The sequence below is a fragment of the Equus quagga genome, chromosome 17, assembly GCF_021613505.1.
Source record: "Equus quagga isolate Etosha38 chromosome 17, UCLA_HA_Equagga_1.0, whole genome shotgun sequence".
NCBI lineage: Eukaryota > Metazoa > Chordata > Mammalia > Perissodactyla > Equidae > Equus > Equus quagga.
The window spans coordinates 48,526,360-48,551,441 of NC_060283.1; the positions used below are offsets into that span (position 1 = coordinate 48,526,360).

At 39.4% G+C, this 25,082-nt stretch overlaps 1 protein-coding gene across 2 annotated transcripts in view; it reads left to right on the forward strand.

Moving 5' to 3' along the window:
- Positions 1-24,012, forward strand: part of EPHA4 (EPH receptor A4) — a 135,963-nt gene extending 111,951 nt beyond the window's left edge. Inside the window, exons 9-18 of one of the 2 annotated variants that reach the window (XM_046643592.1) lie at positions 1,609-1,667; positions 3,088-3,201; positions 3,453-3,638; positions 7,535-7,596; positions 8,047-8,256; positions 10,510-10,659; positions 14,193-14,386; positions 17,720-17,875; positions 18,208-19,120; positions 23,483-24,012. In XM_046643592.1, coding sequence (XP_046499548.1) covers positions 1,609-1,667; positions 3,088-3,201; positions 3,453-3,638; positions 7,535-7,596; positions 8,047-8,256; positions 10,510-10,659; positions 14,193-14,386; positions 17,720-17,875; positions 18,208-18,322 — 1,246 coding nt within the window. In that variant the 3' untranslated portion in view covers positions 18,323-19,120; positions 23,483-24,012. Of the gene's footprint in view, positions 1-1,608; positions 1,668-3,087; positions 3,202-3,452; positions 3,639-7,534; positions 7,597-8,046; positions 8,257-10,509; positions 10,660-14,192; positions 14,387-17,719; positions 17,905-18,207; positions 19,121-23,482 lie in introns of those variants that run through there. The other variant, XM_046643593.1, reaches the window with a different exon arrangement.
- The last annotated feature ends 1,070 nt before the right edge of the window (positions 24,013-25,082 follow it).

The following is a 25,082-nucleotide window of genomic DNA, read 5'->3' on the forward strand; positions in this document are numbered from 1 at the left end:
CGATTGCTTTCAGGGTTATTGTGAGGATGCAATTAAATAACAGACATGAGGGCTCTTTAAAAAGTTAAATGCAAGTGAAAATGCAAGCTATTATTTGGGACCGAATGACGTGTACTTCGCCGTTGACTCTAGTAACTGGGGCCTCTGTTTACTAAGCTGGTTCCTGCTTTGCAAACAGTTGGGGGAGGAAATAATACATGTGATGAGAGCACTTTGAAAAGTTAAATGCAGTGGAAAAGTGCAAGGTATTATTATTTGCCAGGGAATTGTACACACGGAGGACATCTGCAGGCTGTGAGCCTCTGATTGTGGGGCTGGCTCCTGCCTTGCTGACAGTCAGGAGAGGAACGTGGGTGAGAACATGTGACCATGAGGGCCCCCTCTGTGCTTGCACAAGCTCAGCCCCTTTAGCTTCTCCCTGCTGCTATCTTACATGCTCATCCCGGCCTTCTCTACTTGTTCAAAGCTCAGGGGTTCAGGTTACCAGATTCCGACAGGACCACACTGCCAAGACGCGCTGTGGCCTTCAGGGAGTCCCCTCTGAGCCTCAGTTTCCTCATCCGTAAGAGTCTTGACTTACCTCGTCTTTAAGCTCTAAAAAAATACAAGATGATTACAAATTCCAATGTAAATTTTACTTTTTTGAGAGAGACATAAATGTCCACATTTTTTTCAGTAATTTGGTTTCTACCTCACAAAATTTAGAGAGCTATAATAGCAACTGAATTGACTTTCTGATTCATTTAAGTGAGATATGTGTATATATAGAGAGAGAGAGAGAGAGTATCAAGGTGGATTCAAGATCTATGTATATTTAAGATTTCTGATCCCCAAGACTTATAAGAAAGCCAGATGTCACTCTTATAGGACATCTAGAGCAGAATGCCAAGTCTCAGACACCTCTTTTTGGAAAGAGAATTCGGCTACAAATGGAAACTTCTCATTTTTACTCTTGCAAGTTTTCTACAAACTCTTAAGGAATGTAATCCAGTACAAAGCAAATATTTACCTTTTAAATTTTCATTAATAACTTAGGAATTTGTATGCAACAGCTGAAACCAATAACCACAAAGCTATTGTTTTAAGAATAGGGTATAATATGATAATGAGGTTTTTTGAGGTCGTGGTTTTTGTGGTTATAGCAAAAGGACTTAGAATTACCTATCACATTCTGAACATTATTGCCATTTGATTTATGCAGAATACACCCATGGAAACTCATTTCAACTCTGAATATATTTGGAGAAATTAGCCAATATACTTATATTGTATCTTCAGTAAGACAAATTTCTTCTGAAATTTGAAATTATAATTTCAAATTAAATTTGGATTTGAAATTATAATTATGTTGTAAAATACTTGCTTTATCCCCTTAGTTTAATATTTTGGTTAAGAGCAAAGACTCTGGACTCTGACTGCTTGTGCTTGAAACCATTATTCACTACCAAGGTGACAAGTTACTCATCTCTCATAAGCCTTAGTTTTCTCATCTGTGAAATGGGCATAGCATATCTGTCTGACTTATATTATGGTAGCAAAGAACTTGTTTTGTGGCTTGTGTTACAGCTTTTGAAAATAATTTTCATTTTCTCAAAATTTTTTTAATAGACGGAGTAAATACAGTAAAGCAAAACAAGAAGCAGATGAAGAGAAACATTTGAATCAAGGTACAAAATGTTGGATTAAAAATAACTTTATTTTTAGGGCATGTGTCATATTTTCAGTTTAGAAATGTCTAAATAATGATCATGTGGCTTTTAATATTATATTACATAGTCCTTTCATGGAATTTTCCAAATAATGTACTTCAAGAGTATCAAACAGAAATTGATGATTTGGGATTGTTTAAAGTGAGATTAAAGATGGGGTTTGGAGAAATTCCCTTAGATTGTTGTTTTTCTTTATTTTATTTTCCATCCTGAAAAGGTGTGGGTCTAGCTGGCCCATTTTTGTAGCTGGGTGGCAAGATGTAACAGGTAACAATTTCTCTCATATTGTAAGGTCAAATTTTTGGAGAAGAAAAGAATAAGAAATTTAAGGGTAATTGGTACACCCCAAAGTATATGTGCTATAGAATTCAGAACTATCAATTTTTTTTTAGTGGGTTCTAGTTATTTTGATGTTCCAAAGGGGGTCAAAGAATAAATTCAAAGAATTGGCTCTAGAATGACTTGAGCGAGACAGAAGACTCTTAAATGGACAGTGGTTGATGATTCTGCAGGAGCACTGTCCCGTAAAACTTTTTCAGAGATGGTGATATTCTATATCTGCACCAGTAGGAAGAGGAGAGGTACGAATGCCCAAAGAAAGTAGCCAGGAATTACTAATGCATCTTGTCCCAGACGTCTCCACGCTGCCTCAGAGCTCATATTCTGAATTTAGTTTGCAAGCGACTGTGGGTTATTGCTTAATTACATTTCCTGGCGTTCAAACCATTCACAATTAGGCTGCAGCATTTTTTCCAGCTGAAGCATCTAGTGGACTTCAATGACTTATCTTATAGCACCTTCCTTCCAAAACATAATAAAAGTGGAGATCCAATACAAAGTCTATATTCTCAAATCAACTACCTGCCATTACCCCTCTTGTCCATTTTTAATCTAGGTCTAATCTTAGTTTGTTAATTGTCACATATTTAATCGGTCCAGATATTGGGCAAAAGGTGGGACCATGTAGGCATGGCCAGTTGAGAAGGGAAGTTCCTATAAGGGAGGATAGCTGGGGATGGTGAGAAGGACATGAGTAACTGATTGACACAACAGCACTCAACTAATACATCCCAAACTTCCTTGTAGAGACCCTCTCTTCCTTCATGGGATGGGTTGTTTTTAAAATTTTGTCCTTAAAGTGTGAAGATATTCCAGGAAGTCAGTAGATCTGCAGCCTCTTAAGCCCCTCACAATTCTTTGTTTACCTGCTAATGAAAACCAGAGCAAGAATTTCAACATTTTCGTATGTCTGTGCTCAGTATTTTTCACACGCTAAGAAAACTTTTCCTACGCTAAATATTTTTAAGCCCAGACAGCTTAAGTTTATTAGCAGTTTCTGAGACGTGCTCAGCCAACCTATCACGTGTTTGTTACTTAGGTGTCAGAACTTACGTGGATCCTTTCACATACGAAGATCCCAACCAAGCAGTTCGAGAATTTGCCAAAGAAATCGACGCATCTTGCATTAAGATTGAAAAAGTCATAGGAGTTGGTAAGCGTCTGAGAGTCTGTCTAATATGCCTGTTTTCTTTGTGGATATTAAATATACATATGTGGATTATATGAATCCATATGAATGTATTGTATATACATGTAAATATCTGTGTACCTGAAGTTTCCTTGATCTTTGTGAAACACTAGCCTAGTGCCTGGCATGTCATAAGTACTCAACAGATGTTAACTTTTACTCTCTCATCTTGAATGTGTTTCTGGTCCATAGTAGATTCTTTTTCTCTCCAAAAGGTGAATTTGGCGAAGTATGCAGTGGGCGTCTCAAAGTGCCTGGCAAGAGAGAGATCTGTGTGGCCATCAAGACACTGAAAGCTGGTTATACAGACAAACAGAGGAGAGACTTCCTGAGCGAGGCCAGCATCATGGGACAGTTTGACCACCCGAATATAATTCACCTGGAAGGCGTCGTCACCAAATGTACGTGGGTCGCTGCCTTTCTAAAGCCAAGTTAGAAGTTACTGGCAAATTAAACACACATTTTCTTTCCAGGGAAATGACAGATGGAGCAGACCCACTGATTGCTAATAGGAGGAAATCAGTGCAGGACAAGTCATTAATCTTGTAGTCAGCTCTAAATGGGTCTATGGTTTAGGCTGATACCCTCTCTCCAAGGCAGCTTGTGTGAGATTGTAGGGAATTAATATTGCAGATTTTTGGTATGCCTCGCCATCTTTCAAATCTTTGCTAGACCAAACTGATTGTCACAGGGTAGGCACAAGCAGATGGTAAGCAAAATAAATTTTAAGTACTTTTCATATAAAACACAACAAAACCTCGCCACACCTTGTGCTCGACGCTTCAGTTCCAGATGCAGAGAATGAATCTTGGGAATCTTTATTATATTGAGGGATTTGCTTGTCTGCTCTGCCTGATTTATGGCTGTTGCAGTTCAGCACCTATTATATACAGTAACACCTGGTTGTACCTTCCCTTCTTAGTCCATTAGCATTCGCTGAGCCCGTGAACCATGCTTCAGTTAAAATACGACACAGCTCAACAGATGTGTTTTGCAAAGCAAACCCTGAATATATCTCTAAGACCAACTTATAAAGCACCACATGGACAGTGTGGCTGAAGAGGTTACTATTGAAGGTGGCTCTGTTCCAGAAGCCATAGTACCTACTACAGTTACTACAAGTCAAGGATCTTGTAAGCCTGAGGCTATGTCTCCAGAAAGGCAAGGTGCCTCTTATTTGATTCAAGGTACCTGTGAAAAGCATCCTTGATCAACGTGTGCAGACTGGCTGCGCCAGTGGGGGCTAGGTTAAAGAGTAAACTTTGGACATCAGGCCTGGGGCAGAGGGGGAAGTAGGACACAAAGGTACCAAATTTTTAAGAAGAGAAAATAAGAAGGTCGCTAAACAGTGAGAAAGTCTACACTAATTCAGAGATCCTCAAAATTAAACATACATCAGAATTCGCGAAAACAGTTTCCTGGACCTCATCCTCAGAGGTTTGGTTCAGCAGGTGGGGGGAAGTCTGGGAGTTTGAATTTCTAGATGTCAAAGGTAAGCCAAAGCTGCAGTTCCCAGGACCACGCTTGGCGAACATTCCACCGAGTGACCAAAGACTTACACACCAGCTCCCCAGCTAGTGAAGCATGAGGCATTCACTAGTTAGTTGCTCAATCTTTCGGTTTCCTCATCTGCAAAATAGAGATAAAAATAGAACTTGCCTTCCTAGGTCATTTTGGACGAATTATTTAGCGTGTTTAGCATAATACTTGGCAAATTAAAAGAAAAGACAACACCACTCTAAGTGTTGACTGGTGTTATTATGTCTTAAGAAGTCTGTCTTTCCCCATCTTCAGACTCCTTCCAGAAAGGAACCTTGGTGCTAAGGATATATAATTTTCCACCTTAGGTGAAGGCTATAATTAGCATGGAATAGCTCTATTTACTTTTTAAGATTAGTTTTACAGACAGGATATTTTTCTGTTGCCTATGGACTTCGGGGCTGCCCAGAGGCCTTCACTACTTTAATTAAAAGATAACATTCCGTTTTAAATACTTCTGCAGGTCCATTTTCTCAAAAGGAGGCCCTGTTCGGCTTGGGAAGGGGTGTTTTTCCTGCCACCGACAGTGATTTTCATAGCACCTCTGCAGAAGAGAGGAGAAACGGGATCTTTGTATTGAAGTCCCACCGCGCCTCTAAAACTCATAGCTATTACAGCTGTAACTCTTATAAAAGACTGGGCGCATTTGCATAATGCAGTTGTCACTGAATTAAAATGATTTAAAATTTCCACCAAAGGCGCTGTCCCCTTTCCCTACCTTTCCCCTCCCCGCTGCATCCCTGCCTGTTCCAGGCAAGGAACCCCCTCCTTCCATGAGCCCAACCCGGGCCCATTTTATCAGCCCCTCTGTGGAGAAATTCACGTTCTCTTATAGAGCTCATAAAGATTCTGACAAATGCATCCTTTCAATAAACAGGATAAGGAATATAGAAGATTTCTGAAGATAGTGCCAACAGGCAGACTAGGAAGATGTGAAGGTGAAAAGGTGGAAGTGGAAGAGTGTCAATTCATTGCCAGCAGTTCCTGGGGGAACCTTTGAAATTGACAGGGAGACTATAAATTCTCTCCACCACCCCCCTCTCTTTCGGATCTTCTACTCTCTTCTCACCTCTTGAGGGATCTGGTGAAATGGAAGTAGGTGTTAATACACCGCCAAGAGAGTCACCCCTTCTCATTAGTTGACAAAGTATCTTTTGACTGAGGCAGGTTAATTAAAACTCATTTAGATGCATTTGTTCTCTCGGAACTCTGTGGTCACAGATGTGGAGGATAAATGAATCTGAGGACTAACAGCTTCCTATTGATGTTGATGGAGAATGGAAAGGTGCATAGGGACCACCCCCTCCAGCCAGGGAGAAAGACTGGAAGTGGTTTTATTCATCCTTCGGTCTACACCAAGATTCTTCCTTTTGTGGTCGGCTTTCATTCATCACCTGAAAATAAAATCTCCACGGTACTGTTTTCTAATCCAGAATTTTTGCTTCAGAAGGATTTCTTAGATACGACACCAAAAGCGCAATCAGAAATTGATAAATCGGACTGTATTGAAATTAAAAACTCCTGCTTTTCCAACTTTTTGCCTCTGAAATGAGACATTTTCCCTTTCCCCACACCCAGAAGGGAGTCTATTCTGATAGGAGCTCTGGGTAGGAAATGTATTGGTTAAGAATAATTATGGGGTTTTTTTCAGCAGTGACATATCCCAGCCCATTTTCCCTGATTGAACGTCTCATGTCCAAACAGTCCACAAGTACAGCAATGAAAGCGTGAATATTTTTGATCATCACACTACCCTTTTATTTCGCTTCCCCCGAGGGCATCTTTTATGTTCTCTTTGCTTTAACCCTTGCCTTCATAATATATTGAGGATTTACACCCCACCCTCACCCCTCCTGCAAATACCCTTTAGAAAGAAGGAATTTCAGATCTTGAGTCCATTGCCAGCGATTAAGAAACTAAAGAATGGTTCTTATTTCCTAAGGTCCTCAGAAAGAAAACTAAAGCGAAATGAAAATATTTCCCCCACTTCCCCAAACCTTAAAATCATTTTGATTTCTTTGCTGAAAAAAAAGAGGTGGGACATTTGCAAGAATGTTCTAGTATTGAATTAAAATCGCTGTCTCGGATGAAACAATTTAATTCACCTTTTCTGTGATTTTTGTTGTTGCTGAGGTTGGCAGCTTAAGGAAGCAAATATAATAAATTTATTTATAGATAGGAAAAGAGAAAAACAAAAGATACAGCCCCTGATCTGAGCAAGATAGGAGGAAAGAAGTTAATATTGTGCATGTTTGAGCTTTAAGTTTTCTCTGAGTAATGAGGTACCCGACATAATTAGTGCCCCCTGAAACCTGGGTTTCTCTAAATAAGTAAAAAAGTTTCTCTGTTCATTGACTCCTTTAGCATCACACAAGTGGCTCTTCTGGGGACAAAATAAATTAATTATCCTAAAGATTTTTTCACCTTTAAACAAGCCTGCTCATTTATCTTCTCCCCCTTTTACTTGAGAGAGCAATTAGCCATTCCTGTGCTCCCTGGATACCAGAGGCCACTTTAGTTAAAGACCTTGTCAACAAGCCACCCAAAGGGTTAATCTTCCAGATGGAATTTAAACCTACTCGTCCTTTTAATATTTCATTCCTAGCTCCCCGCAGCTGAGGCATAAGCCTGGCTTGTTTTAATTAAATTAGATCACACAAGACAGGTGTCTTGGCAGTAAAATTGTGCACAGCCCATTTTTATCTCATTAACTACAGTGCTCATCAAGGGTTTGTGTTTTTCTTTCTGAAAACTCTAGGTAAACCAGTAATGATCATAACAGAGTACATGGAGAATGGCTCCTTGGATGCATTCCTCAGGGTACGTGGCTACTTTATATTAAACCCAAGAATGTTGGTATTTAGAAAACTCTCACAGACTCCTTGTATCCTTTCCATTTGGTTGTATTCAGGGATTTTTTTAATGGGGTAAAGGAAGAAGAGGAAAACAGAGAATGATCTGATTTTTAAAGGCTAGTAAATAATCCACGTTCAATGAAGGTAATCTTTGATTTATTCTTGTATCGTGGGCTCTTTGAGCCATAGATTCATTACAGTTGGCTAATTTCCATCTATCAGAGGAAGCAAACACAGCTCTTAGGATATAGTCTACAAGTGAATTAGTGACTTTGGTGAGAAAGGCCCAGAAATAATGTTGAGTTTCATTGCATACCGGATACAGATATCAAAAAAGATCCAAGTAGTAAATGCTTGGTGGAAATTAATCTGGCCTAATGCTAATGAGATTGTTCCTCATGCCTTTCCCATGCAGAAGAATGACGGCAGATTTACAGTCATTCAGCTGGTGGGCATGCTTCGTGGCATTGGGTCCGGGATGAAGTATTTATCTGATATGAGCTATGTGCATCGAGATCTGGCTGCACGGAACATTCTGGTGAATAGCAACTTGGTCTGCAAAGTATCTGATTTTGGCATGTCGCGAGTGCTTGAGGATGACCCGGAAGCAGCTTATACCACCAGGGTAAGGAGGATTTGTAACCTCTGGGTTTTGACTCTGATGAAACTGTACCTCTCTTCTCACTTTGATGTTTAAGCCCTTTATGATTTTATGTTTCCTCATCCTTCAGAGTGTCTTCATATCCATGCATCCGTGTTTCAACCATCTTCCCAAGAGAGGGATTTTGAAACAGCTCCTAGATGTGTGACCGCTTTACAAAGCCACAAAACACAGCTTCACTTATTATTGTATTTTTTTACACTTAAATTTTCCTTTTCTTTCTTTTTCTCTCTCTTTCTCTTCCTTCTTTCCTTCCTTTTTTCCTTTTCTGTCTCTCTCTCTTCCTCTCTCTTTCTTTCTTTTCTTTCTCGTGTTTGCTTTAGATCTTCTGTTTGGTTCTTACCTATCATTTAAAAAAAATTTCTTACTTTAAACAAGACAGAGCAATGTTTCTAGTTGGTTGTCTACCAAATCTGAGAATGCATATACAGGATTTATAAAACATTTACACTGTGAGGCTTTTCCAGTATCTAATGGCCTTCATTTTACTTCTGGTAGATAAGCCGGGATTAGGGCACAGTTAAGAGTTATCAGTACACAGTTAATGGCTACCCTATCTTAGCTGGACAATCTGAATATAAGATAGTAATGGAATAAACACAGATTCATAAAAGTTATTGGCCATTAGGGCTGACACCGTTAAAATCAACATGAAGCAGACAGTTACCAACCATCTTCGTCCTGTAATGCTCACCATTTTGCATCTGCAATCCTAAACATTGGGGTTTTTCATTTGGTTGGTTGGGTGGGTTTCTTTCCTTTTTTTTTTTTCTTTAGTACTCAGTTTCTTTGGCTCTTGTTTTGGTTCTTACACAGATCCTTTTTTGAATTCCAAATCCGTTCATTTAGGAAAGAATACATCTTTGTGAATGCTAAAGATCTTTTGTTTTTTCCCAGTAGTTGGAGAGAGGAAAGTTAAAGGAGGCTTCTTGAATAATACATTTACATAGATAAAACCTTAGCCAAATATTTAAGGAAGTTGGGAGGCAGCACAAGTGTCCTTCTGTATGTAGCAAATATAAGTGTAATACCCTGGGTTTCAGAGTAATCTGATGTGGATCAATGCAGTTTCCAGTACAATATATTGTCCTGTTTAGAAGCCCTTATAAAGCAGAGAAAACTTTTAAATGATGTCCTCTTGAACAGCTTAAGGATCTGAATTCAAGTTGAATTAATTTCCCCGGATGGAACCCGAGGAAGTTTGAAACTTGATTAAAAACACCTTGCATATAAGCATAATCAAATGAGACTGTCAGGGGAAAAAAACAAAAACAAAGCATACTTTAAACTTTTCCTGAGTAATATTCAATTGCTTTACCATTTTTGCAGGTGTTTTTTTATTAACTAAATGATAACCAAAATCCTACCCTCACTCCATTAAATCAATAATGGCTCTAACGTCTGGTATTATTTGGCTTACTCTAAGAGCCTATTGAGTGTATTACCTTCTAGCTATGCTGGGCATGTTTCTCATGCTACGTAAGAGTAGGATGGGAGCTGACCCCGTGGCACAGCGGTTAAGTGTGCATGTTCCTCTTCAGCAGCCCGGGGTTCACCGGTTCAGATCCCGGGTGCAGACATGGCACTGCTTGGCAAGCCATGCTGTGGTTGGCGTCCCACATACAGGCTAGAGGAAGATGGGCATGGATGGTAGCTCAGGGCCAGTCTTTCTCAGCAAAAAAAGGAGGATTGGCAGATGTTAGCTCAGGGCTAGTCTTCCCCCCACCCCCCCAAAAAAAGAGTAGGATGATAGTGTGATGGATAGAAATTTTCATATTTGACTTCCTTAGTTCATGAGTTTAGAAGCAATTTTGAGTGTTGTCTTTGTGCTGCTGGGTGAGAGAGTCCAACAAGAAGTAAAATGAATATGAGCTGCACATCTATTGATCCACCACGGATAACATACATATTTTGTAAAACCTGAGATTCCCTTTCTTCTACAATATTGCCTTAAGCAGACCTCAGATAACAGGTGGGCTTTTTAAAAATAATTAAACAGATTACTTGTTCACGTCCCTGTGACTAAAGAAAACATATGAGAAAGAACTGTCTCAGCCTGGAAGACTTTAGTTAAAATAAACAAGTCCCTTGTTATTGTTTGGAGAGCTAGCTCCGGAATGCTGTAGGCCTGCATGGCAAATAGGAACAACGTTCAGAAACTAAAATGGCACGTCACTAATGTACTTAAGGAATAACTTATGGTTCGAATGTTCATAGGGTGGCAAGATTCCTATCCGGTGGACTGCGCCAGAAGCAATTGCCTATCGTAAATTCACATCAGCAAGTGATGTATGGAGCTATGGAATCGTTATGTGGGAAGTGATGTCGTATGGAGAGAGACCTTATTGGGATATGTCCAATCAAGATGTGAGTCTTTATGTTCTGAAATATATGTCTTTTTGTATAGATTTTGCATTCCAAAATATATGTCTTTGCATTGAGATTCGGGAAGTTTTGCATTAGTGTATGATGGAGTGAGCGTAGAGCTTGAAATTATACATTAAACTCAAGATTCTTAATATAAATGTGTCAAGTAATCTAGCTAAACCTTATGCTCAGGAATTTCAAGGACCAAAATTACATAGTCTAAGTGGTATACTATGAGAGAGAGCTTGATTAGATAGATAGATGCACAGATTGATATATTAGTGATATGGAACAGTATTTTTACTTGGTTGACTTTCAAACCCATACTGAAACAAAATTAAACGTTGAATTTTAAGAAAATGCAAGGATATCTGAAAAACACAAATTTCACGTGTGATCAAATTGATATGAAAGGTTTATTGGAAGAAAACTAGTGACTATTTTAAAGCTGGCATAATTGTAATTAGAGCTCACCCTTGAGGACTCTGAAATAAAGCTGCATTGAATGACCCTTTGTAAATTATGCACATCCCTTTAAATGTACCATCTGGACCGCTTCATGAGGGAGTATCCACAATGCCGGCAATTTCAGAAAAGCCTTCAATAATGACACTAATAAGATTCCAGAGTAATAGAATTTAATTACAAACATCTCCAGTCAGGGGAAAAAAAAAACCTAGACCAGAGGGTCTTCCTAGAAACTTACAAGCTAGTTCTGGAAAGGTTTTAATTACTTATAGAAGAGTGGAAATCAGATCAAAATAAAATGGCCAGTTTTTGAACTTTCCTAGTTTTTATATGTATGAGGTAAAATATTAGCATGGAGTGTTTACAATGCATGGTATTCAATTTATCAATAAAAAATTCTATTTTAGAAAAAGTCTCTTTTTTAAATTCTCTCTGAGGTGGAATGTTTTATGACCATCTGCCTTGTCGTCCTGAAACAACTGGAAGTTGCAAAGACGATTAAGCGGTGAACCAGGTGCACTTAAGAAATAGGATGCTGGTCGCCTTATCAATGGAAGAGTGTTCAGAGCAATAGAAAAGCTAATGCACTCCATGTCTACTGGGGCAAAAGGAATTCTCTAATCAGATTAAGAGGAATGGTAGTGTTGACATTGTATTATCTGTAAATTATAAAGGAAGGTTCATAGCAGATAGAAGAAAGACTGCAGCATACCTGATAGCTAATTACAGGCTGGAAAAAGACCGTAGAGGTGGAAGGCATGTAATCTATTGTTTGATGTGATTCTGGTACACAGACACCTTCAAGTACCTTTCTTGTAGCATCATTTGGTTTTGGCTTAGAGACTTTCAGAAGGATAAAGACGAACAACCTCCATGAGCCAGTAGTGCATGCCTTTACTTATTTCATTATTTGATCTTTAAACTTTCCTTTATTTCAGTTGAGAGCCATGGCCAAATGCTCATAAGGGCAGAGTATCTAAAGATGTCATCAGTTTTCCTGCCCTAAATCTTTTGAGACCTGTAGTTTTGACAGTTTCTATATGTTAATAAAACAATTTGTTGTTTTCGGCTTTTAGTTGCCTGGCTTTATCCATGGGAAAAGCATCTGAAACCATTTCTCTCCCACAAGTAATATTGATCTATCATTCACATCTATTTGTCTCTGTGTTGGATTCTATGTAGAACAGGAATCAATAGGAAATGTAACTAGAGAATTACTCTTATGAGTACAATTCATTTGGCGTATGGTGAATGGAGTCAAAGTAACTGGGGAAAATTTGTCAGACTTATCAAGTTTTTTGTTTGGTTTAATCCTCTGCCCCCCAAAACATTCCGCAGTAAACTGAGAAAATATGCTTTGTTAACCCACAAGCCATCTTCCAAGCTGGCAGTGGATAGAGGATTAATGAAAGAGTATTAAGCAGTCTGAGGAGTTATAACAAGTTGTGTTAACCTGGCATCAGCCCAATGTTGCTTGTATTCTCATCAATTCAATGTAAAATGTTTTCATCAAGTCTGAAGTCAACACCATGCACCTGGAAAGATAAAAGAAAGTCAGAGGGTCAGACTGACCTAATGTAATTGCCAGAAATAAATAAAATAATGTTCAATAAGATAGCAAATAGAAGTCTATAGTAGAAGGAGAAGTAGATAATACTAATACAACAGGATGTTGGCCAAAATACATGGGAGAAAGAGTCTCAGAGGGCTTAATCAATCACAAGATGATCGTTAAACTGAAGTGACGTGCTGGTTAAAAAGACAACACTCACACTACTACACAGAAACTACAGCCAACTGAATGGACTCTTTTCTGCTGAGGTCCAAGTGTTGAGCAGCAAATGGACCCCATGGCAGGATGAATCTGGTGTGGTCACTCAGGTGGGTGCAATGACTGGCTGTTTCACTAGCAGCTGTCGTTTTGGCAGGAAAAAAAAAAAGACTGATTTAAAACAAGTAAAACTTTTTAAAATCCCAAAACAAACAGAAGCACCTCCAGAATCTCATAGGATACTCTTAAACAAAGCTTATGAGTAGTGAAAAATTATGAAGCAATTCCTCTCTTTAAATTTGGCATAGTCGTACCATATTACATTACTGGGATTCACGCCTTGAAAAGGAGGGTTTAGAGAAAAGCCAATAAGACAAATACTGTAATATCTGAGAAGACCGATTAGAAAAATCAGAATTTGAAGAAAGACTGTTGAATGATTATTTGTATCTTGTTAGGCTGGGAGACCACATTGGGCAATAAGACAATTTTCATCTACCGTTATAACTTCTTTCCTTTGATGTATAAGGGTCCCCTTTAAAATGCAAATGCCTTATAAAAAGGTGGAGTTTTTGCCACCCTTTTTCTTTTTCAAAAAAAAAATCTACTTACTGACACCTTTAACAAGGTCAATTGACAGCCACCTGAGACCAAGAAAGAGATAGAGAATTGGATATCTGAGGGGATAGTCTTCCAAAAGTCAAAATGGCTAGGCATCTGGAGGAGGGGAAGGAATGTGCTGTTTCTGAGAAAGGCAGTGTCTTCAGGATTGGGAGAGCCGGAAGCTGGGCTTGGTATTGACCCAGTAGCTGTCTGAGCAAGAGGACCAAGGCTTAAAATGATGCAAAGGGACTTCATTTTGGAGGCAGCTATTAACTGCTTCCCAAGGAAGGTCTTTAACGCTAGTGAGAATCTCTTTTGCTAAGAGCATTTAGCTGATGCTAGATAGCAGAATGGGGAGGGTCATCACCATGTGATCTCCGAGGGCTGGGCCTACACCATGTTGTTGATCTGATTGGGTTCTAACCACTTTGGAACATTGACGCATCTTCACTTTAGAGTTTCCAATTGGCATTGCCTGCCATTGGAGAACACCTCATAACAACAGCTGGCTTCCCTGCCTGGTTGCCAGCGATACTCAGGTCCAGCTTTGGCTGCTGTGAAGGAGTTGGAGCTGTTCCCGTGCTCAAGCTTGCCAGCAGCTTAATGTACAGGGGACAAGCCAATCAGAAGGGTGAACATCTAAGGACAGCTTGCCTGGCAGCTTAACATACCATTCTGTTTTCTTTGATAGGTGATTAAAGCCATTGAGGAAGGCTATCGACTACCCCCTCCAATGGACTGCCCCATTGCCCTCCACCAGCTGATGCTAGACTGCTGGCAGAAGGAGAGAAGTGACAGGCCCAAATTTGGGCAGATTGTCAACATGTTGGACAAACTCATCCGCAACCCCAACAGCTTGAAGAGGACGGGGACTGAGAGCTCCAGGTCAGCCACGCTTACTTAATAGTGATGTATGAAAGACTCCATTAGAGATGGCAGGCAAGCAGTGACTCACTTTAATTCCTGCCTTTTAGTCAGAAGCCACTTCACAGGTCTCTGCAACCTGGGTGGCTTCTTTCTCAATTAGTGAAGTATTCATTGTAGTTCTGGTCACCATTTTGGAGAGCCTCATGCCTGGCAGGCCTCAAACAGTAGTAAGAAAAACAAATTAAAAGCAACAACAAGGAAATAACTAAAGTGCTTACCTTATGATGCTGGACCTGAAAATTTAGGAAGAAAGAGGAAATGTACTTTTGAAAGATGTTCAGTTCCTAGATGCTTTATTTTGAAAAGGGAAAGAAACATTGACTTCGGGAAAAATAAAGATTAGAGGACAGACCTTTATGCAGTGCAATTTTTAAGTTGACTTATCGAGTGTTAATTGTCACAACAGATTCATTAGTTTTCAGTTCTTAAAGTTTCTGTTTTCTGAGTCTTTCAAGAATAGAAGGAAACAGGACCAAGATAGAAACTGACCAAGTTAAAAAGCATGCAGATGAGCGTTTGAGAAGGGTTTTCAAAACTAAAATGATGAAACCACCTGTAAAAGGGGCAGTTATTTCATTGGAAAGAGCAAAATGAAGAAGCGTATTCATGCGGAAGGAAGAGAAAGACACTGCAAGTCCTGTAATTCCTGTAGGAACTTTCCTGCATGGAGACTGAGCTTTACTAGCAGAAGAGGCAGGATGCCTGGATACCAGTTCCATCTGAAAGGGTGTAGCCCGTCCTTATCAGCTGAATTATCTAAGAAGACAGGCACAATAAGACCAAGTGATTCAGACTTGCCTGAGGCGAGGCATCTACGCTTCTCCAAATATGTACTTCTTAAAGGCTTCTCTTTCATCATGGCCCTGAGTTAAAAACAGGAGGACTTTTTCTCCCACGATATCCAAGCCCTTCCAGGCTTGGCTGGCACAATGATGTTCTCCACCAGTCTTTCTCCTAAGAGCTTAACCTAAAGATTGTAGACGAGAAGGAATATACTTAATATTACAAAACATGAGAAAAACAACTTGGAGCAAACAGCAGAGGAACCTTCCATTCTCTTTAGCATGGGCCACTACACAGAGCTTAACGATCACGCTCTTCTGAAATAGGATTGGCCTAATTCACATATTACTCCTGCCACTTGGTAGCTATGTGACCTAAGAAAAACCAACCTAACATTTCTGAGCTAGTTTTTGGTTTTTTATTCACTGTAAGGGTGTAAATAGCTAGCGGTAAGGCCTCCTTTCTGGGTAGCTAGCTTCTTCTATTCCAAGATAAACCTCCTCTAGCTTTGAGATCTCCAGCTCTAGATCCCCGTGTATTTAGTCTGAGGGTCCTAAGGCCATTTCTTTGGTACTTGGGGCTTCTCCTGCTGGCATAAACTCATCGGCTACTAATATTGTATACTGTGCTCTTAGCACCAAAGTGCAGAACAAATTGAACTATTGGATACCCTTTCCTCAATTCTAAGTTCTTCTCACTGATGGTACTTAAATAGCTTTGATACTTATTACTGCTTGCTGATAATGGGATGTAGTATAATGTGGCATGTGATTCAGCACAAGTTAAGCAAATGTCATGGTGTTCCCCAGAGAGCACAAAGACTTCCAGAACAAGCTTGAGAATCACCCTTAGAGTTAACTGATACCCGAGTGAGGAGATTTTCATCCTAAGGTCATTTCGACCTTGTCACGTACCTAGAGCCTTCCTTGCTTCCCTGTTAATGTTCTTGGCTTAAAGTTGGAAGTAAATGCAAATTATTGGTCTTTGTCTAATAACAGATATTATCGGTAAACATTCCACACTAATGTCTAAAATTCTATGTGGTAATATTTGTTATTGACTCAAAATTTGGAAGAGAATTAAATCTTGACTATTCTTGCTGTAAAAATGCAGAATTTTACTCAGAAAATTGGATTTAATTGAAAGCAAGCTCACAAAGGCAAGCTATTGTTCAGACAGAAAACCTTTTGACAAAACAAGTCATTTAAAAAATATTTATATAAAAGGGAAGTAATGCAAATCAAAATAATTTAGCTAAAAATTATGATAAAAAACAGAATTGGATTAATTCTGCTGCGTAGAAAATTAATCAAGCCATTATACTGACTTAATTTTGTTTTTACAAGAAAAGCATTTTTTTTGTTGAAAATTCAGTAGTGATGATATAATTCTGATTTAAATGTTTATATTCAAGCAACATAGTCTGAGGATGAAAATCAGGTCAAAAATGTTAGGATCAACCACATTCTGTAATTTCTAGGGAAAAAGGAAATTCAAGAAAGTATAACTTAGCAAGCAGCAGTGTTGCTATACAGGTAATTGTAATAAAGTAATGTACCCTGTAATAAAATAAAGTAATAAGTACGCTGAGAAGGTCTACCTATGATTATTAGGTAGTTTGATGATGAAGATGACTATAATTCTTTTAATAAATACTTTCCATTAATAGGTGATTTATCATATATCAATATCGTGAAGAGTGGCGTAATTCTTGCCTTGAACTATAGTCATTCTTGACAATGACCTAATATAAAACACCTGGCCTGAGAAATGCATAAACTAATAAATAAGTTCATAAGAAGTGCTCAGATTTTGTTGAAATGATTATTCAGGAGCCCCAGCAAGGGAATACGAGAAGCACATTCCACAATGCAAACAGTGATCAAAGTAGCCATTCTTCCTGCCAGTCTTGGCACACGTGCTGGTCAGGCATGGGTTGATTAAAGAGGGGATTAACTCCCTGCTGTCCCCAGTTTGTTTGAATGCCCTGAGCCTGCCTGCAAACCTGGCTGGAAGCATGCTGGACTTGAACTCTTGCTGTTTTCTCTGCTTCCATCGAGTCTGGCAGGTTGCAAGCTTGCAGTTTTCCTTACTCATACTTCACTAGGGTTTCCATAGTTGCGGAACGAAAGTCTACAATATTTGGTGCTGGCAAGGACTGGACTCTTTCTGCAAAAACTGAACAGGTTCCAGCCACATGGGCTCCCCTGATCTTTACTCAGGCTGGGATGTTAAAAGACCTGCTATGATCATTAATGCATGAAGAAGTCCCTATAAAAGAAATGTGGGAAATGGAATTAAGAACAAATCAGGTGATTGATAGATGCTTCCACAGCCTAGTGAAATTAGGGGCAAAAATCACATGGTGACATTTGATGGCGAATGTTCCATGGAAAACCTGCTCTTGGCATTTCAATGTCCCTTTCCTATCTTGGGCAATCTGACTTCGGAGTCTTGCCGTCTCACTGATGGTTCTTGTCTGTCTACACTTTCTCATTCCATTTCCAGACCTAACACTGCCTTGTTGGATCCGAGCTCCCCGGAATTCTCCGCCGTAGTATCGGTGGGCGATTGGCTCCAGGCCATTAAAATGGACCGGTATAAGGATAACTTCACGGCTGCTGGTTATACCACACTAGAGGCTGTAGTGCACGTGAACCAGGAGTAAGTACTCAGCGATCTTACACAAAAGGGTAAATCTAGATTTAATAGTATTTTCCTTTTTCGCTTTGAGCTGCATAATCATCCTACTCATTAAAAAAAAATAAACAGAAAACTGGAATGCTTTTCATTTTGATTGAGTGTAATTTTACACAGCCTCTATAAAGCACCTACATTGTTGCATTAAATTGCTTAATTAAACATTTTAATACACCTGCCTTGTTGTGCTGTATTAATTGTGGCTGATTCAAATGTGTGTCTGCATGAAGCCTGGAAAAGAGGTTCTCAGCCCTCGTAACTCTCTCTTTCCCTCTTTCTTCTCCCCCTGTCTACAGTGACCTGGCAAGAATTGGGATCACCGCTGTCACACACCAGAATAAGATTTTGAGCAGTGTCCAGGCGATGAGAACCCAAATGCAGCAGATACACGGCAGAATGGTTCCTGTCTGAGCCGGTACTGAATAAACTCAAAACTCTTGAAATTAGTTTACCTCATCCATGCACTTTAATTGAAGAACTGCACTTTTTTTTACTTCGTCTTCGCCCTCCGAAATTAAAGGAAAAAAAAAAAAATCTGCAGCGTAGCTTGGTGTACAGGTTGCTGAAACTGTGGGGCTTACAGAAATGACATCTGTCATTTGAAATAGATCTGGAACAAATTGTTTCTCAGACGTACTTCGGTCCATCACCAGTTTGTAAAATACATGTACCTATATAAATAGAACATCGCCTCCGAGTGTGGCTGCCGTATTTGCTGCGGACACTGAGTTTCTCTGAGACATCCTTGATTCTCTCTACATTTGGAATTACAACCGTCATATTTTGTTTGTGGCATCAGTGACAGTCATCTTTCTTTCACTGGAATGAAGACCATGCCTAGGAACATTTTTGAAGGACTCAGGCTTGGTTCATACCGTGGAAAAAACTCTAGGTGAAAACCACATGGCTCATCAGTGTTTCTCCTTCAGTGCTCAGGCTACCTGGTGGATTATGATGACATGAGGGGCTGGAAAGAAAAGGAAAGTGGATTTAAGAATAATAATAAAAGTAATAATAAAACCCAAGCATCGTACCCCCTAACTGGACAAACAAGGTCTGTTTCTTTGGGCCTGTGGCTGTGCCATATAAAGTCTTATTTTGGGACTCTACAAATGTATTGTGACTACCTTATGGATAGTGGACTGTGACAATCTTTAATAGGAACTTTGACATTTCCCTCCTTTAAAGAAGTAACCCAAAATATACAAGGTAAGTCAAAAGAACCAGCAATGAGTCTTTCTATAATAAAAACTTTTTTAAAAAACTTGATCTTATTTAAAACACTAAGGGGTAAATATTCTTGCATGTCTATTGGGTAGTTTGGGTTTCTTTCAGGATGTCGGTACTCTCTTGACAATGGGAGAGGACACCAAAACCAATATGGCCTCCTTGCTGTTCTTCCAGGAAGCAGTGAAATAGGAACTATATGAGGTCAGGTTCTGGAGGACGGGACCTGGACTCTTGCTGGCAGTGCTTTTCTTCATACAGGGTTCCTCTTGCTCTTTGGTGCCATTCATTCATGCCACAAGTGCTTATTGAGGATCTTCTGGGTTCCGGGCAGTAACTCAGGAGCCTTGCTCTCTAACCTTTTTGGGTCATGTATGTGTCCCATCCTTTGGAGTCTTTGCTCCCATTGAGAAGTACTGGAGGGTCTCTTTTCCATCAGTCTCATTTTCTGTCTGGCTCCAGCAGCCGCATACCAAACAAGATCAGCCAGAGAGGACTAACCTAGATGTCAATGGTGAGACTTGGAATTCACCTTACTACCTCATTATCAGGAAATGACCTACTAAAATACACACTTTTCATCCATAAAGCCCATTAGACTTAGATTTTTTTTTTTTATTTTTGGTGAGGAAGATTGGCCCTAGGTTAATATCTGTTGCCAATCTTCCTCTTTTGCTTGAGGAAGATTGTCCCAGAGCTAACATCTGTGCCAGTCTTCCTCTATTTTGTATGTGGGATGCCACCACAGCATGGCTTGATGAGGGATCCAAACCTGCAAATCCTGGGCTGCCGAAGTGGAGTGCACCAACTTCACTACACCACTGGGCCAGCCCCCTTAGATGCTTTTTTTAATCCTAGAATTTCCTTCTTGAAACAGGTAATTACATGGCTTTGCTCAATCCAAAAAGCAAAGGATCTAACTTTTTTGACTGGACAAATTTTAACTTTTTTACTTATTCCATTTTTATCACTTTTAAACAAGAGCTTGGCTGATTTTAATGACCTTTATTTCCCCCTTGGTTTCATCCTGAAAGCTATTTCTTATAGAGCAAAGAATGTTAAATTTGATGCTGTCAAATCGTGACAGTTTAGTAAAACCCTTTTTGCAACATTAGTTGTAAAAGCTTTTCTGTTCAGAAGGAATGTGAAATTTGTTTTTAAAACTACTCCAGCAATTTTAGTTTTATCACCACTTTTGCTGAAGTCTAGGAGTTCTGGATATTCGTGTTAAAAATTGACAAATGTAGGTTGGTTTTTTTGCTTGCTCTTTAAAAAAATTGTAATTTCTTTTTCCTTCAGCAAAGCTGTGGAGTATTTTGTTTTTAATCTCCACAGTCCAATCCAAATAAGATAGCACTATGGTATTATCTTATAAGTAAAAAGAGAATGTTACCTTGTGTACATTGCATAATTAAAAGTATTGCTTTCTTAAAGTCAACAACTTGACTTGCAGTATTTTTCTAAATATTGAGCATATTCAAAACAGAACATTTCAAAAAGGAGTGTGTCAGTCCTAAGATGTCCTAACAAGTTAGTGCTATATATTATGCTGGCGTTGTTTTCCTCAGCAGGTCTTTCTGTAAATGAATAATAGGTGAGGATTGAAAGAAAGGCAGAATATGAAATCTTACTTCATTCAAAGGTTGCCTTCTGAATCTTAATTTTAATACACACGTGAGTTAAAGTCCAGGACAATGGAAAATCAAAAGGGGACTCTCTGAGTGTCTAAAGTAATATCCAGTAGCAGGAACAGTGTTAACTCCATTGCTTCCATGAAGTTACACATTTTAGAAGAGAAATATAAGGACTATAGGAATGTTGAATTGTTGCCTGCGGCCTGGGGCCACGTTCTGGCATCCAGATAGCTTTGGATTCTAAAGCCAATTGAGATGTTGACACTGGGAAGTTCATTCTACATTTCTTTGTAACTCAGTTCCTCTGCCTATAAAGTAGAGATAACGATACTTTTCTAACAACACATTTCTTACAGCATGGTCCTGTTGTGAGTGTATATGAAGTTCTCTTATATAGCACATACTGAACTTCACATAAAAAAAGATGTACCCTTCCTCCGAGGTCTCCCAAGTGTTATTCATCCATCGTTCACTTGTGAACCCAAATGCTAGATGGAGTGAAATGAAATTCAATGGTAGGGAGCCATACAGATGAAGGTGCTTTACTTTTAATGGGTTTATGAGGGTTTGGGGGTGAACCTGGATCTATACAAAAGGTGGTAGACCTATCAAATCAAATTCCTCCTGTATTATTTAGCCTTGAAATTCATAAAATTGTTATTTTATAATTAGAAAGAGTGAAATGCACAATAAGACCCCCTTGCAATGAAAAGAACTGGATGGCACAGATGCTTTGGTGTCTTCATGACTGACTCAAAGGAACAACGATTTGGTTATTTAGTCACACTGAAAGTCGCGTCTTTCACTCGTGATCCCACATAGACCACAGGCTTTGTCTGGTCTCTGTTTCAAGCAATTCCCCATGCCCTGTGATAAAAGGATTCAAAGGAGAGAAGGTTTATTTTTCTCTACTTATTCTGGCATCAACTAGATATAAGCCTTCACATTCCACACTTCTCACTCGAAACATCCAATCCTTTTCACATACACACTGAGTCCCGAAATAGCTCACTTAATATTACAAATATATTTATATAATACATATTTATATCCAGGCGTTTAGTGAGGAAGGAGGTTGGCAAACTGAAAGGGGACAAACGTGTTTTTGAGACCACTCTTTATCTTCTAAGAATGGAATTTCTAGGAGCAAAAGAAAAACACCTTCCAAAAGCTTGCATATCCATATGGTGTTGGTTGTACTCCATCAGTCTTAAGGTCACAGTCGTGTTCTCCTTGTCCTTCCTATAAATGCATGCCTGTCTGATGAAATCCCTGCACATTCAGGTTTCAAAAACTACATTTGTTAGGCTTACTGAGTTCCAGAGAGGAAACAGTTGGAAAAATAGATCCAATTCCTCTTCTTTCATTTTTTGCATAATTGAGAAAATGAATGATGTTGACAAGTGGCTTTTTGAAGACCTTCATAGCATACCCTTATCCACATTTATAGTTTTAAATTGCTTAAGAAGTAATTTCTATCTGAATATCCTATGAGAAAGCTTTCTCTCTTTCCAAATAGACTAAAGTGTTTTCTACAAGTTTAAATAATGGTCATTTACCTCCAACAAACTAAATTTTATGTATCTCCCTCACACAATAAATAAACATGTACATATACAAAACAAGTAAATAAATAATTGATTTAACAAAATAAGTAAAATTGCCTGTAAAGATGTATTTTGGTCTTAATCCTTGCTCTACACTTGAAGCCACCAACTGCCAAACATGGCCATTATGATGGGAGATAGGGAGAGACCAAGAAACAATCTTGACGGTCAGTTGTCAGAAAGGAAAGAAGAGAAATTGCTTCTTTTGGCTTGAGTTGATTATTTGACTAATGAGAGGATGAAAAGAAGCCACAATGATTCAGTTGAATTGCACCAGCCTTGTTTGATTCTAGATTCATGGGGCGGCTGTGGCTGATTAGTTCTTGGTGGGCTTGAGCCCCCAAGACCTCGCTCACTGGCGCCAAACCTCTCACAATGCATATGGCCCCAGGTTCCTTCCCTCAGCCTGTTATATGTAGATTATATGGATCTTTTACAAATTAGATACCTCCATTCATTAGACATTACTTTCTTTTTAAGAAAAACAGCCAATACTTTTTATTTCTTAGATTGTATTCTTTCAGTCATATTGTTGAATATTGGCGGATCATGATGTATCCGGATTTGTTTCCAAGATAGACAGTTTCCCCCTTTGGAAAGACTGGATGCTGGTATCTGCGGCTTTTGCAGTAAGCCACTTTGCCTTTCACATCCTTTCTAAGCCCTTCTCATCTTGCACAACTGAACCGTAACAAGTCGGAATTTTCATTTCAAAGAGAGGCTGTTCACGTAGTGGTTAAAGCCTGGCTGTGGCTCAGACTGTGTGAGCTCTACTCCTAGCTCTGCTGCTTCAGAACGTACGACCAGGAGCAGATTGCCAGCCTCTCTGCACTGCCATGTCCTCATCTGTGTAATAGGAATAAGAATAGTAGCTTCCTTGGAGTTGTTATAACTAAGATGCTAATAAACATTTTTTTTTATTGTTATTAGAGTTGTCACTTTTCAGAGGAGGAGAGTAAGAACTCGTGATGTCCCTCTTGAACTGCTTCTTATGGAGCCATACCAACTTCTATGCACCTATGTTCTTTCTCGCGTTATTGGTTGACAACTGGCTGGCGATGTTGGTTGATGTTTTGTCTAAAGTCTTGTTCTTTTCTCCACAGGGAGCAGATTCTGCTATCTTGGACTCACAGCCCTTCCTGTTGCTTACAAAGCCCACAGAAGAAAACAGAACACACCCTCCTCAGTTCCTTCCAAATGTGTTTCTTCTGCTTCTACTACGCCAGTCCTGGAGCAAAGACACTGATGAAACAACACCCGTTCCTGAAAAGAATAAAAGTGTGACTTTCAAATGCCCTTTCCCAGTGAAAGAAACAGCAAACATTCCAGGTTCAGCATCTGTTCTCCGCTTGCACTGAGGAATGGACTGTTTCGCAGCACCAGCTCTGCAGAGCCTTTGTTCCCAAACTCCTTGTGGTTTTATTTATATGTATTTCCATATCTCATTCCTGTACGTCACTGCTGCCTTGGCAGGGCAGCAAGGCGACAGGTTTTACTATGGACACCAGGTCGGGTGCCACCACGCAAAACAAAGCCAGTTCCCATGAGCTGCCTATGATATGCATTGCTGAAGTAACATTTTACCCAGGGTGTGCCATGCAGTGATATAAATATATTTTTTTCCTAGACTAAATATGAGCTGACTATCTCTTTTGATGTGTGTACATAGGTGTGAGTGTGTGTACGCGAGTGTAGGTGTGTGTGTGTGTGTATAACCTCATGCTTAGAACTGCCTGTGAATGTTGTGGAATGCTACACCTGGAGAGTTCTGGTTTTCCACCAGCTCTGAGATGAAGAGCCACACGAGAGAGTGGGCCAGGAGACCATGCCCATCCCCTTAGAAAGACAACCCAGAAATGTTAAATGTCCTATATCTATTAAGTGTATTTGGTAGTTGCCACACTAACCTTAATAAGTGATTCTCCAGCTTGGGACAGAGGCATTTTCACCCTAGTGGTGGAGTAATTTTAGAATATAAATCCATTCAGGTGACAACTTATCATCGAAATCACGAATTCTGATCGAACTCTTCATCCGAATCACCACTTCCTTGATGGCGAGAGAGAAGGGGATGGAATTTGTCTGGTAACCCCAAATGGAATACAAGTAGCCTTTGTTTTTCTGCATAAATGGACTTGTTGAATGAGAACAAATATATGCAATTCATATACTTTCGGAGATGAACGTAGACGTGTGTCAGTTTTAAGATGCTGTGTCCTGGATTAATACTTTGTCTCCCGATGTCACAGAAAAGTACATGCCAGTGACTCTTGAGGTTAGCATAGTTGGGGTTAAATGGCCTCAAGCAATTTCAGGTTCCCAATTTACACAGAAAGTTCTACAGTTATTAATATGCAGCTAATTCCTACAGCCCTCAAAAGTGCATCAGCCTTCTGGAATCGGAGGTCCGTTATGTGAAGATTCAGTTTTGATATGACACATATACCAAACTCCAGCTGACATACTGCCATTTTTCACAACCTGAGTGGCTGCCTTGCTTGTTCTAAGCTATGGTTGCAGAAACTGTGGCCATTTATATAAGCTATAACATCAAATCAGGGAAAAATGGGGGAAAAAAGATTCTGAACCCTAAGTTGTTGAACAAGTAGAGAAAATGATCAATAAATATTTATTACATTCTGACAGGGTGTGTGGCATTGTATTCTCATAACTATGCCAGAGTGACAAAGTTAATTCACCCCT